Source organism: Biomphalaria glabrata, chromosome 16 (genome assembly GCF_947242115.1).
Source record: "Biomphalaria glabrata chromosome 16, xgBioGlab47.1, whole genome shotgun sequence".
NCBI classification, from domain to species: domain Eukaryota; kingdom Metazoa; phylum Mollusca; class Gastropoda; family Planorbidae; genus Biomphalaria; species Biomphalaria glabrata.
In genome coordinates, this window is record NC_074726.1 from 18,646,401 (window position 1) to 18,663,319 (window position 16,919).

The 16,919-nt window shown below is 36.8% G+C and overlaps 1 protein-coding gene across 8 annotated transcripts in view; it reads left to right on the top strand.

Annotated features, from left to right (window-relative positions):
* LOC106078594 (uncharacterized) overlaps positions 1 to 16,919 on the top strand; it is a 63,969-nt gene that overhangs the window by 45,440 nt on the left and 1,610 nt on the right. For 6 of the 8 annotated variants that reach the window (XM_056013603.1, XM_013239498.2, XM_056013606.1 and 3 more), the window contains one exon: positions 8,198 to 16,916. The exons of 1 other annotated variant lie outside the window; for it this stretch is intronic. In XM_056013603.1, the coding sequence (XP_055869578.1) occupies positions 8,198 to 14,719 (6,522 nt within the window). In that variant the 3' untranslated portion in view covers positions 14,720 to 16,916. Of the gene's footprint in view, positions 1 to 1,909; positions 2,329 to 8,197; positions 16,917 to 16,919 lie in introns of those variants that run through there. One more of the 8 variants, XM_056013607.1, reaches the window with a different exon arrangement.

The following is a 16,919-nucleotide window of genomic DNA, read 5'->3' on the forward strand; positions in this document are numbered from 1 at the left end:
TGGGTAAGTTCTACTGGAAACAGATACCGTTCATCTTTGTTTGAAAATAATCTACACTTTAACACAATCTTTGCTCGCAGTTCATCAGATATAATTCCAGGCTGGATAAATCCGAAGTCTTTGTACTTAATTACAGCTTCTTCCACTTCTTGAGAAAGTGATTTTGGAAGACCATCACTTGACTCATCACTTACTTCAGATGTTTTCTCTGACTGTGGTAAAAGGTATTCCCCTGGAGTCTCTTCAGCACTACTACCTTCATCAAGAGACATTTTCTGTTCTTCTGCTGCTGTATCTTTGTATGAATCCTCTGAATAGTGATACTTTTTTTTGACACGTTCATTGTCTCCTTTGTTTTCAGTGCTCTTATCAGGTTTCTTCTTAAACGATAAGGATGATGAAATAAATTACCCTATATAATACATTACTTCCTGATAGTAACACGGCACTAGTCAGTGCTATGGAAGTTATTCCTTAAAATTTAGAATAACCCCTCACGGAAAGAGTTACTACTCTGGGTGGAATACATGCAACAGGGTCACTGACTTATATAACCACGTGAACAGTTAGATTACATGACAGTGACGTATTATTTAATTCATTTAAAAAACAAATTCTCCCCCTACCCTAGCTACGCCACTGAATATAAGCCTTATGGTGTTTTTTAATCGCTTAGTGTGTGCTAAGCATTGAAACTCGTCAGATGCATGGAATGTACATGGGAATCCATTATTGCGGAATATGTGGATAGTAGGCTATACACAATAAGATCTTTTACTATAGGTAAGGTGAAAGAAAGCAACGTTGGCGGGACTTGCAGCTCCATCAGCCCACCAGGCATTTACCAGAATGCCCATATAGCCAGTCTAGGGGTTGGTTCAGTTGTTGTACAGTCTGTAGACTGTAGTCTAGGAGTTGGCTCTCTTGTTGTACAGACTCTACGTTGTAGTCTAGGAGTTGACTATTTTGTTGTACAGTCTGTAGACTGTAGTCTAGGAGTTGGCTCTCTTGTTGTACAGACTCTACGTTGTAGTCTAGGAGTTGACTATTTTGTTGTACAGTCTGTAGACTGTAGTCTAGGAGTTGACTATTTTGTTGTACAGACTGTACGTTGTAGTCTAGGAGTTGACTATTTTGTTATACTGTCTGTAGGCTGTAGTCTAGGAGTTGACTATTTTGTTATACAGTCTGTAGACTGTAGTCTAGGAGTTGACTATTTTGTTATACTGTCTGTAGGCTGTAGTCTAGGAGTTGACTATTTTGTTGTACAGACTGTACGATGTAGTCTAGGAGTTGACTATTTTGTTGTACAGACTGTACGTTGTAGTCTAGGAGTTGACTATTTTGTTATACAGTCTGTAGGCTGTAGTCTAGAAGTTGACTATTTTGTTATACTGTCTGTAGGCTGTAGTCTAGGAGTTGACTATTTTGTTGTACAGACTGTACGTTGTAGTCTAGGAGTTGACTATTTTGTTATACAGTCTGTAGGCTGTAGTCTAGAAGTTGACTATTTTGTTATACTGTCTGTAGGCTGTAGTATAGGAGTTGGTTCATTTGTCGTGTTTAAAAAAACATGTTTGATTTATGTTCCAAAGCATACAGGTCATTATAAATGAATACATGTTGATATATGAGTCAAGCTAGATCTATGCATTTGTACTAATTGATGTTGAATACATTTGTGCCACGCATACAGAGTATGTGGCCCAAGAAGTTAACATTCCTTTGTGGTTTTCATATTTTCTTATAAACATATTTTTTTACAACCGAATCTAAGATGTAACATTATACATGAACCTCTATTCTTGACTTTTCTTGTGTAGGTATTTAGAATCAACTCAGTATTGTAAAACATTTTTTTTTCATTATATATTCCAATTGTTACAATTTTGAACCACACAACATTTGACTATAACAATTAAGTAGACTCTGATTCACTAGAAGTTTAGGTTCTAAAGCTAAAACTCAAGATCTAGCTGCAGAGCCAGAGTATTTGACTTGCACTGGTGAAGTCTAAATATAGCATCTCACCTGGCTTAAAAAAAAAAAGACTGAAAAAAAAACCTCGAGAAAGGAAGAAGGGTGAAGTTTTCCAATCTGTTCGTCCAGTTGAGTTGTTGGCATCAAGTTGTGCAGGTAGTTTATTCTGTTGAAAGTTAAACCAAGACAACAAAGAGGCAATATATCGTGATATACAATTCCTTGGATGAACATGCCAATAAGAATTCTATTGTGATGAAGTGGACACAGTCTTTCATTATAGACAGACTTAGTTCATGGTTCCAACAGGTCACCTTATGACTAGAAAGTGCGCTGACAAAGTTGACTGTAAGTAGATTTGTTCGAGTCATTGTGCATGTGTTTTTGTCAAGACTTTCAGCTCAATCAGTTTGCAATAGAAGTGTCTGTGTGTGTGATTGTAAATATAATTGCAAATACAATGATGTATTTTTGTTCTATTGTTTAACGTTTGTAGGTTGATGTTATTTAAGTCTATTTTTTGTGAAACTGTAACACGAGAAGCTACATCCAATAGCCTACATTTTTGTTTAAATCAACTTCTCTGGAGACTATATCAAAACAACAGAATTGATACAACTGTTATGAAGTGTTTGTGTGTGAATGTGTTGGCTGAGAGTTTCTGACGAAACCTTCAAGTTGAATTGAAACAAACGAGTTGATTCAAAGGGGAGGACGACTGATAAAACCGAGTGTACCGAGTAACAGAATGACGTGAAGTGAGCTTCAATAGCTCAATATTTTGTTCGAGCTACATTGAAAGTGAAAACTGGGTATATTTAAAAAAATATAATTTCATTTTCGCGATATAAAAAAAGATGTTTTATTCATTTTAATCACGACTTCTGTATTACGTCTTACAAAATGTTTCGTTGGACTAAATGTCTAAAGCCCTTAGCACAAAGATTTCTCAGTCAACAAATTGTGTAGTATTGTACATATTGGCTATAGCGAAATTTAGTCCGAGAGTTTAGTGTTACAATCTAGTGTCGTCCTTTTCCCACATTTTTAGTTTATTTGCACTTTGTATGTTCCATCTTCTCACTACATTGTATGCTCAATGCGTGTACTAGCTAAGTTCATTGTTACTAACCCGATTGTGCGAAATTCCATTGACGCCTGTGACATGTTTGAGTGCCAGATAACATGATGTTTTCGACGCTGATTTTCATGGCTGAGATTGTGTTAAACAGACAATGCGTTTCTGATGTTCTAATTTTGTACGATATTCTCTATTGGACAATCTCAGACTTCTCAAAACAATATCATGATGAGGAGATACTACTTCAAAGTATAAACAAACTCAGAACAATATGATGATGTGGAGATACTACTTCAAGGTATAAACAAACTCAGAACAATATCATGATGTGGAGATACTACTTCAAGGTATAAACAAACTCAGAACAATATGATGATGTGGAGATACTACTTCAAGGTATAAACAAACTCACAACGGAACTCTTCTTTCAATAAATACAAAGCTTTAATTCTGGAACATTAATAACACTACATAAATGTACAATACTATTCAATTTCAATTCTTCGACTCTAGTCGCAGATCTCTCTCAAAATTTAATCTGCAAGTTTTTAAATACTGCCTCTTGTCCCTTTTTAGCAGCATCATCCAAAACTATTTTAAAAGCTTACGGAAAAACCGTTATCGCTTTAACTAAACTTGGCATTACTTGTCAACATCATACAGCCATGACCTTGCGCTGCAAATATTCAATCTATAAATAAACTTAGTGCGCCAGCTGCTTTACGTGACAGCGTCCTTATTCCCAGAAATTCAAATCTACGTCGTTGGACGTGACGTTATATTAACACTTTGAACAGCTCTAGCCTAGCACTCTCATTCGTCCATGTAAAATGTTACCTTAAATGTTGTAGTTAAAACAAGACTTGATGATGCTCTGTGTTGTATGTATGTGTGTGTGTGTGTGAGTGAGTGAGTGAGAGAGAGATAGAGAGAGAGAGAGAGAGAGAGAGAGAGAGAGATTAATTTACTCGATCTACTATTTTAATGTAAATTCATCAAGTTGAAAAATGTCCAAATGTTGTCCATTGAACTTTATTTTTGAACATATTATATACTCACTTTAGATTATGTTTTCCTGACGAGTTTTGTGAATGCGATCCTAGCTGTGCACATTTTGCCAGACTTGTGAATCATTGTCCTGTTTAAAATTTGTTGTTTTCTAGCGCCAGACTCACGTTCAAACTATTTTCTTAACTGCCAGTAAAGTTTGTTAAGTTGGAGCTCTGCCAGACTTGCCAACACGTGCTGCCTGCACGAGACTAAGGGTTCAATCAACTTACCCAATCTGTTGTGAGCTACACGCACTCTGTTTTGTTTTTCAATTCCATTTAGTCACTTATTCAAAGTTATCTTAGTCAACTCAATCAATTCTGCGAGTTAATTTTTATTAGTGAATTATAAGTGATTTTTTAAATATATTATTCGCATATTAACCTATTACTACTACTACGTACGTACTGGAGCTAAAAGATAAGTTACTTCTAGATACGTAATGGAGCTAAAAGATAAGTTGCTTCTAGATACGTGGTGGAGCTAAAATATACGTTACTTCTAGTTACGAAATGGAGATAAAAGATAAATTACTACTAAATAAAAACTGGAGCTAAAAGATACGTTGTTGTTTTCTTCCTCTACACACACACACACACTGACATCTATTGCCTACAGTGAAGCTATTGGGAAACAAGGCTAACACGTGTCTGACAATGAAATAAACTTTCATATTGATAAACATTAATCATTCTGTAGACTTACTTTAAGTTTAGATTGTATGTTTTTCTCATTTTAAAATGTGGTGTAGTTGTCAGCCAAAGTAAGCTACTTAATGTGCTAAACAAGGTTTGCTACAAGACCCCAAAGTTAGGAGCCTAGATCTATGTATAGAGCACATAAACTTGATTTGGCTGCAACAGATATGTCAGTGTGTTCTCTGTTGCCACTTGTTGAGATCTTGGACTTTCTTATTGTTTTCTTTTTAATCTAATTATAGATGTATGACTCATATAATACCCCCCCCCCTTTCCACACACACACTTCTGTCTTACAACCACACATTGCTACTGCGGTATAATCATTTGAACTTATAAAAATCATTCTTTTTTGTAACTCATCCAAATCTTTTTTTACAAAGCTAATATCAATTCACTGTCTGTCTGTTTGTGTGTCTGTCTGGCCAAAATTTTGTACACGTTCTTTCCGAGACATCTAAGCTCGGATCAAGCTGAAATTTTGCACAATCATTTAATATAAACTTTGTTTTTTTTTAAGTATTTTTTTCTTTATTTGTTCTATTTCCTTTGTTCGCTCTCTCCTCTAAATCCTCCTAAAGGTACCAGTGAACCACCAAGTGATAGAGATTACCTAGATCTAGAATTTGGTTTTAATCCTATCGACATGTTGACTACTTGACTAATGTAGGTCACTAGGTAATCGCTTGGTGAGCGTCGGTGTTACAAGAATGTGGTTTGTAGTCTCCATAGTGAGGTCAGGTGGCGATGGAAGAAATTGTTCATCGTTAGGAGTGAGAGCCTAAGAAAACGAATATATCATCTACTAATGTGTAACTTTAACGCTGGGATTTTTTTTTTTTTTAAAAGGTAAATCTGAAGCAATTTAAATCAATTCCCGCTAATAAATCTCATTGTATTAATAACATATTCCCAATGCATTTTAAAATTATGTACACACGTAGGGCCGCCCTTGGCTAATTGGAGACCCTAGGCGAAGTAAATTTGGTGGCACCAAATTACCCCCCCCCCCCCCAAAAAAAAAAAAAGAAACAGGGAAAAAAATGCGCTAAGTCTTAAACGTCTTACAAACCTGCCCGTCTATATCGTGAATTCATGAATCACAATTCCCGTAGTAGAGAAAGTGGTCTACTAGGTTTCAGATCTGTTCCAAGTTTCGCATTTAAAAAAAAAATAAAAAAATTTTAAAGTTCTGTGCGAGCCCCTCACCAATTGGAGGCCCTATGCGGCTGCCTAGTTTGCCTACGCCAAGGCCATTCAATTATAAAGGAAATTTTTGAAAAAGTGAAACATTTTTAAAAAATACTTTTTTAAAACCTCGCTTACATAGAGTAAATTGTGTCCATTGTTCTGAATCCATTGAGAAATTGATTTTTAATGACTGAAATTTGAACCAACTTGCAATACCGTCCTAGAGGTTTGTTGTTCACAAAGGATAAATGGTTTGGTTTGACTTTTTCAGGTTCAATCCGAGAACACTATTAGATTGGTCAAGTAGGTAGCCTGTTTTGTCATCTTATTGGTAATTTTGGTGGACCTTTATGCTTTCATGCTTAGAACTCTATGGTCCAATCATTTTGGTGGACCTTTATGCTTTCATGCTTAGAACTCTATGGTCCAATCATTCTGGTGGACCTTTATGCTTTCATGCTTAGAACTCTATGGTCCAATCATTCTGGTGGACCTTTATACTTTCATGCTTAGAACTCTATGGTCCAATCATTTTGGTGGACCTTTATGCTTTCATGCTTAGAACTCTATGGTCCAATCATTTTGGTGGACCAGTGTGGGTGTGGAAGGTGGGTCTGCTTTTTCAAAGCAATAAAAAAAAAAAAGAAAGTTGATCAAGTCTGAGAATTTATGATGTAAGGCCGACGTGATTTGTTATTGAGCTATGCGAGTACTTTTAAAAATAGAAAGTTTATATATAATATTTACCTTGTTTGTCCGGGTGCGATTGTGCGTGATTATTGTCACGCAGGGCCGGTCCTACAGATGCGGGGCCCATTCTGAGTTGTGATAAGGATAATAAGTGAAAATTAAGATTTTGTATTAGAAAATAAATTCGTCTTTGCATTTTATTCATACTTTACTAAGTAAAAAATCACTGTCAAATTAACTTTACGAGCCATCTACAGTAGATAGTAGTTTTCCGACAAAAGCCGATAAACATTGAGATCTGTCTTTCAGATTTACTATCGACAAGCAAAATATCACTTTTTTTTTTCTAAAAGGTCGAGATGGATTTAGATCTATATTTGTAGGCCAGTGACTATTAAAGTAAATTAAGAATTTGAACTTCGTTTTGGTTAAAATTCGCCATATTATTATATTTTTATTAAACGAAGCTGACAATGCCATTTTTTTTTTAAATCGCAAGTAGGATTGGCGTTGTCCTTATTGAATATCACCCCGAGATGGCAATTTTGTCTGTTTTTACGGAGACTTGCATCAGCTTTCAGAATATTTTAATTTCGGGAGATTTTCATGACCTTTTCGTATATTTTTACAATTTCAGGAGAATTCCAGGAACCCTTTAATAATAAGTTAAAATGGTTTAATTTAATAATTTACACCTAGAGTTCGCGCGGCCTCATAGGTTGCAGTGGCCTAAGACCGGCCCTGTAATGTCACGGGTCTACCGCCGTCGATTTAGTTCATTTTCCATATTAAAAAATAATTAATTACGACTGTATTGATTGAGTAATTTGTTAATTTTTAAAATAATTATTGTGTTATCATAAACAATGAATAATTGTGTCAAGTTTGATGGATACGATACGAACATGGAAAGTGATAGAAATGACGTATACACGATCTTTACCAGACAGACGGACGTGACTTGATAGTAGCTCGGTAATAAAAATGAAAACAATTGTTTTTTTCTTAGTAATAGGACGTCGCAAACCAAGAGCTTTGGTAAACTAATTCTCTGTTTTATTCTTTACGTTCTATTTGTTACTGTTTGAAATGAAAACAACTACATCAACAAAAATTTAAATCGGTACTAGGTTTTAGTTTCTGTGAAAATATCAAGATAGACTTCTAGCCTGTGTATTGAAAGAAGCAATATAGTAATTATGTCTATTTGTTTCTTTGAGAAACCTAGAATTGTTACTTGAAAATATCAAGATAGACTTGTAGCCCGTATATTAAAAGAAGCAACATGGAAATTCTGTCTATTTGTTTCTTTGAGAAACCTAGAATTGTTACTTGAAAATATCAAGATAGACTTGTAGCCCGTGTATTGAAAGAAGCAACATAGAAATTATGTCTATTTGTTTCTTTGAGAAACCTAGAATTGTTACTTGAAAATATCAAGATAGACTTCTAGCCTGTGTATTGAAAGAAGCAATATAGTAATTCAGTCTCTTTGTTTCTTTTGTAGACCGCTGACGAGAAGCTGCGAAGTATCGGCAAGCATCAACCAGCTACTGTGGTACAGACGCAAAATTTCACATTTTACAAAAGTCCACCAATCCAAGAGGAGGAGAAACGTCAATCAAAGCAGAAGGAAGTGACGCAACAAGACAAAACCGAATGTCAAGCCATAGTGACACCGTTAGATACAAGCACTAAAGAGTCCAGCGCCATGTCCAGCCGCGCTATAGCCAGAGGTCTCAGAGAGCGAAACACTGTACGCGGGGCGGATGAACTGGAGAGAGCCGAAATCAAAAGAAGGTCCCGGAGCGAGGGGCCAAACAGGAGGGTTCGTCAGTCTATGGATGAGAGAGAGGGCGGTAAAAAACAAACATACGATGGAGGTGGACGATACAGGCGCGAGTTGGACTCACCAGATTCAGACGACAGTGATGACGTAATGAGACCAGCTGCCCACGAGTCAGACAGCGAAAGTGATAGAGAGAAATGGACCAAGAACCCATTAATTGTTAGACGAGTGAAAAGGTCTGACAAGAAAGAAGGTGAAAAACGTTACAGTGGCGCTGAAAAAAGCAGCCATTTTAAAAACAACGAATCGTATTTCCAAGATCCTAACGGAAGCGGTGGTAGTCAAGGGGGAAGTAATTCTGGTTCTAGAGATAGCGGAAGAGGAAATAGCAAGTACCAAAAGTTAGAAGAAATGCGAAAACGTAGACTTAATTTATCTGTCACTTCAGATGAAGAATCTACACCAGCATCCAGAATCTCCAGACTACGACAGAGAGCTATACAAAGTGGTCTTGGGGAACAAACTCAGACAAGTCTCCATCCTATCCGGCCCGTTGATGTTAGCCAGTACGATAACGTTAAAATCCTTCGTCAACAAAATCAGAACAATGCTGTAAGCCTTCTACAGAAGAATGTATCCAACAGTTCGAAATCCAATCCTCCCCAGCACACAGCAGTGAAACAGCTTTCAGCCAATGAATCCAAATCATTTCTCCAGTCGGCACAAAATCAAAAGTCAGTTTTCAGCAACGTACAAAACCAGACTCCATCTGGTCAGACACCAGTCTACCAGCAAGCCGGAGTTGTGCATAGACACTCTTTCACTCAGCCCACTTCAAAGCAAGCTCCGGCCAGACCTCCCCCTCCTAACATTTCAGGAACCCGACAGTCTTTGTATTCAGTTCAAGATACAAACCGCGCTCTCTACAACAGTTCTCCCGAAGTAACAGTTCGTAAGTTTTCAACTCAAGTTCGGATTCCTTCAGCTGATTCAATTCTTGAGTCGAATCCTCCAATGAACTCAAGGGTGACAAATCAGAACATTTCATATACACAAAATACTGGCGCTTCCCAGGCAGCGCCAAAGTCTCAATTTAATGAGGTGGTTGAGTTGAGGCTCAAAAACTTTCGCACCGATAAAATGAGAGCGCAGCAAAAACCTTCTAAATCCGAATTGATCCAAGCTGATAAGTATGGGATGAGTGAGGACTCGCTAGACGAGTTGATCGAATCAAACATTCAATATTTGGACAGTGAATTAGACAAAGAAAAGGCTAAAAGGAATTCTCAAGTTGTGTCCAGATCGTCCAGTTTACCAGATCCTAGAAGAATGACAACGAATGCTTCATCTGGCCCAACTCTTCAAGAACCACGATCTTTTCAAGTTCAGGCTAGTACCAGCATTCAGTTTCATGTTTCCTTGCCTATTGACAGTCGTAATGACAACCAATCCGGACCACCTCTAATTAAGATCGCACCATCCAATAGCATCGACTATCACACGCGTGACAATCAGTTTCGTTCACAGCCTGATGTCGTTCCCAGAAAATATTCCTATGACAGTCATGCCAAGACATCCAGACCAAATAGTGAATATTTTGATCGAGACGACCTGTCCAAATCTGACAGCCAGCTGAATGCACAGGTCGTTATACCAAGTTATATGGGGAACAATCTTCATCCTAACCAAGCTTACGCCCGTGGGTGTATGAGTGATATGAATCTAAGGTCCGATGTGGCGAGTTCTTTACAAGTCCCATTAAGTGAAAAAGGAATGTTTTCCGATGTTGAGTATGACATTGAAGTGTCTGAGCGTGTGAAGAAATGGGAAACGTACATGAAGGTACAGGACTTATCAAATGAAAAGAAAAATGCGAACCTTACAACAATACAAGAAAACAATGAAATTGAAGCACTGATGCTTCCCAGTGAAGTCCGAAAGTCTGTCTTATTAAATAAACAAGGAGAGTATGGAATGTATCCTAAAGAAACCAAACCTTCGCTGCTAACCAAACCTAGAAACTTCAGCTCTGACACGTCTATTAATAAAAGTAGTGATTCGCCAAAACTGTTTTCTGTAGAAACCAATGCCCATAGGTTTTTCCAGGTCATTCAAGACCCACAAACACAACCTAAATTAGGAGCACACTCACATAGTATCAGCTCTATCTTGCGAGCCCCAATTACGATAAACGCAAATAAAAATTTCATGAGTGCAAAAGAACTTCACCAATACATGTTGGCTAATCGCCAAAGTGCCCTGCCTGCTACAAGTGGTCCAATGATAGCTTCTAGTCAGGCAGTGATTCATTACGCACCTGGCTACAGTCCTTCATCGTCTCAGGATGAATCATCGTCTCTTACCAAAAGGTCTCCTGTGTTAAAGCAAAGGGACTCGTTGAAACGTGTTTCCAGATATCAGGATGAACTGGAGGAGATTAGCAACGTTAAATCGGATTCTGTCATAAGTTTACGTCGACGTTTTGATACAGATTCTGCCACAGTGACGTCAGAGGATGATCAAAAGTCGGTCTCCACTGTCTCCGCTAGACTAAGCCGACCTTCTCAGAATGATTCCGAGTCATCTGATTGGACTAAAATGATACCAGGATATCAAAGTAAAATCAAAGATTTAGATGTCTGGTCTCCTAATCTTGAAAGTACTCAAGGAGTACCAGTCAGTATTGAACGTGTAACCGCCAGAACTCTGCAGACGATACCTTTTTCAGAAGATCCTTTCTGGAAGGAAATTGAGGAAATGACAACCTTTGACCCTAGTACTATGGCTGGTCATTTAAGTTCAGGGAACGCCCAAGACAGAAGCCATTTAATAGAACAAGTCAAATCCCAATATCAAGTGGAACTGATTCCACCGCACAGTTCTACTTTACCCAACCAGCCCAGAAGTAATCTCTTGTCCAACAAGGACCGAATGCATAGATCCAAGTCTTTGTACACACCAAACATCGCTCCTCTAACCATCAATGTGGACAAAATGTCTAGCACTATCAGCGCCTTAGACGATGTACTAGATGACATAAGCAGATCTTCCATTGAGAGGAAACAGTTAAGTCCCAAGAAAAGAGCGTTTGAGACCGAGTCCACTAAGGTTGCACCGCTTGCTTCAGTTTACACTGAAGGGAATCAGTCAGGCTATAAGCTAGGAACAAGTCAACATGGCTTTGTGAAACCTAACAACGAGCCTGCAACTAAAGCCTTTGATGTAAACAGTTTCAACCAGATTAAAACAGAGCAAGTATCTGTGTCAAAGCAACCTTTACAGTTTTATCAACAACAAAGGCAACAAAATCAACAAAACGGAGGCTCTCAGCCTAACCGCCAGTCTCAGATGTTACCAGGGGCCAACAATAACAACTACCAGCTTGATCCAGACTTGTTGAAACAAAAACTACTTAGCACTGGCCTAGTTGTTGAGACAGACACAGAGGATAGCGTGCCATCAGCAACTTACCGCAATAGCTCAGACATTGCTAGGTCATCTTATAATGGAGCAACTTATCCAGCCAACACACAGTTTCATGACTCTGCACCAACCTATATACCGAAACCGATAGAAAGTAATCCACAGATCAAATCATTTATTCCTAAAGGCTCTAGCGCACTGGATGAGATTCAAAAAGCTCTAGAACCATTCAGTACATCCTATCAGCCAGGGCCAGAATCATTGTATGGCACTTCCACTCTGGAGTCATTTAAAAGCTCAGGTTTTGATACAACCAGGGGTCCTCAGACTAAATCAACTGGATGGTCTTATCAACCCCCAGCATTGGAATACAAATCCTATCAACCCAGTAGAACAGAACGGATGTCTTCCACAGAGCCATCATTAGCAAGCACAACATCAAACACCTTGCAGAAAGTCAATGAATCCATGGATGATTTGAAAGACTTAGCCCAGACAGTGGAGAAAAGGATTAACATTATTAAAGCCAAGCTTCAGAGCGCTGATGAAAAAAGTCTTGATAACATTTTAAGCTCGTTGAAAAAATTAACCCCTGAAGTGAAGACTGGAGAAGAGGATGTAAGTTCTTTTGAAGATTATTACACAAACAAAAAGTCTAAACTCTCTGATGCTTTATCGGAACTTGATAGAATTTACAAAAGTTTAGAAATAAGTCACGAAGAAATGGCCTCTGTAAAAGAAAGAGGAAAATATAAACACTATCGACCCACTAAATCTAGTGACTGCTTTCTGGCACCCCAACCCAAGTCTGAACATCTCAAACCAATGCAAACAAGAATCTCTTCTTTCTATATTCCTGGACTTGACAACAGAAACAAACAATTAGATAAAGACACAGAATCGGAATTCGACATTTTATCAAAGTCTTTCCAAGCTATTGTTGATGAAGTTAATCAGACAACAGACTTGTTTTCCAAGAACAGAGCAGACAACACGGCTCCAGAAACACAAAAGCAGACCTTTAAAATAACTTTAAAGCCTGGAGAGTCTTCACAATCAAGTGTAACTCCCAAATCTATTTCTGGAGTACACGATCCTTATAATGATTTCACTTCGAGCAAAACTAACAAGTCGCAGGAAGTTAAACCTAAATTTGGTAGATTTAGATCTAAATTACAAGAAACCGGGGAATCAGATCAGAATATTAACACAACAATATCTAAACTGCAAGAAACCGGGGAATCAGATCTAACTATTAAGACAACAAGATCTAAATCTGTTCCAGAGTTACAGTCTGGAAATTCAGAGGTAGCAGATTCAAAATTAGAAGAATCAAGTTCTGGTGACAGTATAATAGCTACAAGTATGTCAAACAGTGCCTTGACTAACAACACATCTACACAACAGGCTGTCTCCAAAGGTCAGCGCAGTAGAGTCAGGCCTGTTAGAGATAACAAAATTATTCAAGACGATAGGGCAATACGCAGGGGAAGTAATGAAAAAATAATGCCTTCACCTCAACCTTCACCTAAAGTGACTAGGAAAATAATTTACAACAACGGTCTCGACTTAGACAAAAAGCAAAGCAACTCTTCGTCTTTCCAAGATGTGTCATCAGATGGTGCAATACTAATTCTTCCAAAAGAACAACTGCACAAAGTCAAAGCAATGGCTCAACTTCCAGATAGTAAACGTCAAGATTCTGATCAAAACTCTGTTTCTCTGACAGTTCTGTCCCCTGCAACTCAGAAGAAGATCCCCCCACCTACTGCAGCCAAGCCAGTCAATCGTCCAGAATTAATCAATAATCCAATCAAATCTCAAATATTTCCTCCATCTAAACAAGAGCTCCAGCGGGTAAATGTCAATCTTCAACTGAATACAAACAATGACAGCAGTGGCAGCAGTGGTGTGACGTTGACTTCCTCTACAGCTTCAACTGCCAGCATCAACCTCACCCCACCAGTATTTGATGGAGCACCACCCAAACTTCAGCATTCTCTCAACGCAGACTCTGAAGGCAGCCAAGGGGGTGGTCAAAGATCCAAAAGAAAACTTGGATTAGGAGTAGCTCTGATGTTAGACAAGTTCAGTGCTGGTGAGGAGGGGGGAGATCAAATGAAGAAACGTCTGGGAACACGTAGTGCCCCAGATCTGTGCACTTCTGGTGATGGGCTGGAGAAAGCTGCCAGTGCTAAGAATGAAGATACAAAGTCTGTCTTACAAGTTCAGTTGTCAGGAAATCAATTAGCTAAGCCTATCAGTTTAACTGTATCAGAAAAGTCTCCATTGATGAGAACCACTACAGTGTCTTCATTAGAAAGAAAATTGACAGATCCAGAGAGTAAAGGTCATAGTTCAGGGACATCATCTCCATCATCCCCTATTAATAAGCCCCCACAACATCCATGGAAAAGATTATTATCTGACCCTGACAGAGCCATAGAGTCTACAGAAACAGCTAGCATAGGATCACCCAAAATTATTTCCAAGATCTTCAAAACAGTCAATGTGGAAGGTGTTGTGTCTAAAGTATCAGAAACAAGTCCTGTTGTCCGAAGAGTTCGCCCCAGCAATCGTAAAATTCAAACTGAAACAGATAACATCAGACCACACAGTTTTCATGAGCTTCTCTCTTATTTTGAAACTCGGCACAAGAGAGTAGATCAACTCAGAAAATGTGCCTCTGCTGATGCTGTGTACACTCAAGTCCTGGTGGATAAAATGTTTCAGTCTGAACCAGACCTGTCCATATTAGAGAATGACCTTGGAAAGAAAAATGTTGTCTTAAAGTTGGAAATGAAAGTGATAAGCTGATTGCCATGTGATTGTGTACATTTGTATTTAGCTTGATTTGTAGACATTGCTTTCATTTACCTGCATTTCACCAAATAGATAATTTTAATACATAATTTATTGTATCGGAAAGTATCATATAACATCTATCTGTCTCTCACGTTCTCTCTCTCTATATACATATATATTTATATACTATTTTTGATTTACTTATGGATCTGTAACATTTGAGCTCATAAACTATGGAAATAATGGTATGACCAATCTTAACTTACCAAATACAATTTATGTTTTTTTTATTTATAAAAAAAGATAACATTGAATTTGTTTTAATCAAACAATGTGCCAATTAAACTGTGAACAAACAAATCTGCCACTGCGCAAACTATTATTTATGCATTTTTCGACCTTTCGACAAACAAAAATTTGACTGCTGGTGCTTTTTTTCTTTTGCATAAATGCTTACGTAGTGGAGTTTTGGTTTCAATTCTAACAAGTAGTAGTGCCTTTTATCCCAGTTGCTACTAATTCTATATCTCTATATTTTATTTTATATATTATTTTGGTCCATTAGATTTACTCCGAAGACATATTCAGCTGAATATTTTGACTGGAGTTGTTATCTTAGCAATTTTTATTTGACTAAAGATGGGAACATGTTATTTCAAAAAGTTGTAAGATTTCTTTTTGTGTATTTATGTATGTTCTTGTATTTATTCTCTATGTGTGTTAGTTTTATAGAAAGAAATAACAATGATTGTCAATTGTTTTCTTGTATCCTGGTTTTTAGTTGGGATATTCTGATCTTAATTTGAACATAATATTTATATTCAAATAAATGAAGTCAAAATGTATTAAAAAAAAACAATCATGTCTAGTGTGTTTGTATGCTGTTTGACCCTAAACTGCATATAATTGGCAGGTAACAAAAAGCATATAAATGTAGAGATAAGATATTGATAAGATGTAGTAATACAATTTTGAGTGCTTTTATCTCAATTGATAATGCTCAATGAGAAATTACTATCTTTTGTTTAGAACACGATTTCATATTTAAATTTGAAGTACCATTTACAAATCCTAAAAGCTAGCTTTACTAAATAGATTGGAAATGAACACTTAGGGACAATAGGGTGAAGAATCATTGGAGGACAGAATGGACTAAAAAGTCTTTATTGTTCTAAAGTATAATGTTATTTTGTGTATTCTCTTTGAGATGTATTATGCTTGAATCATTTTTCTCAGCTGTTAAAAATATAAGCATACATTTGATTAAGAGAAAATATTTCTTAAATAATTCAGCAATAACAAAAATGTATATTGTTGTGATAGTACTTTAGTATGATTGTAGTTACATAATGAAACAAAACTATTTAAATATGAATCATGATTGTATTTAATTCAATTATAGTCTTGTGAATGCAGGAATATAGACTCAAACAAAAAAGTAAAATTTTCATGCCATAACTAAAAATGCAATAAAAAATTTTTTTTTGTATTTCAAACTATTTTTTTTAACTGTTGTCCATGTAAGGAAAAAAACAACAAAAATACGCTGCCAGTTTGAGTTGTCAATATAGCTCTCTATTTTAATGCTGCCAATGAAGTGAATGCTTATGAAGGTATGATATTGTATAAAGCTTTTGTCAGAAAATTATTTATATTTAATTATATATTAAACTGTGGTGCTATTTATTTTTTATGTTTCTAACTGCCAGTATTATCTTACAGTATTATTGTAACCTATACTTAAGACATTTTCAAAGAATTTAAATAACTGCTAAAAATGTAAGAAATCCTTTTGGTTTTTTTTTGCTTTAGTTCACCATTGAACCAATCTCTTAAAAGAACAGAGATTAGAACTTTGTTTCTATTGTCATGTAAACTTTGCCATCATGTTTTGATTCATTTTATCAGCAAACATTTGCATTACATTTAAATTGAGTTTTGATGTATGTCAATAACCTTCATAGTAGAAGGTAGCAATCTGATTATAATAGCAGTCTAAATGTAGTAGTTGTTATTAATTTATTGTCTCTTATAATTTCTATTACAACATATCATTGGGTTCCAGTAGTGTATATCAATTAGTCTGTGGTTAAACATGAACTGATCCAGATGTTGAAATAAGGAATGTCATGTACTTTGCATGTTACAGTAGAACACAATAGTACTAAGGCATACTGAGTGACACTATTAAAATGAAACATTTGTTAAACAT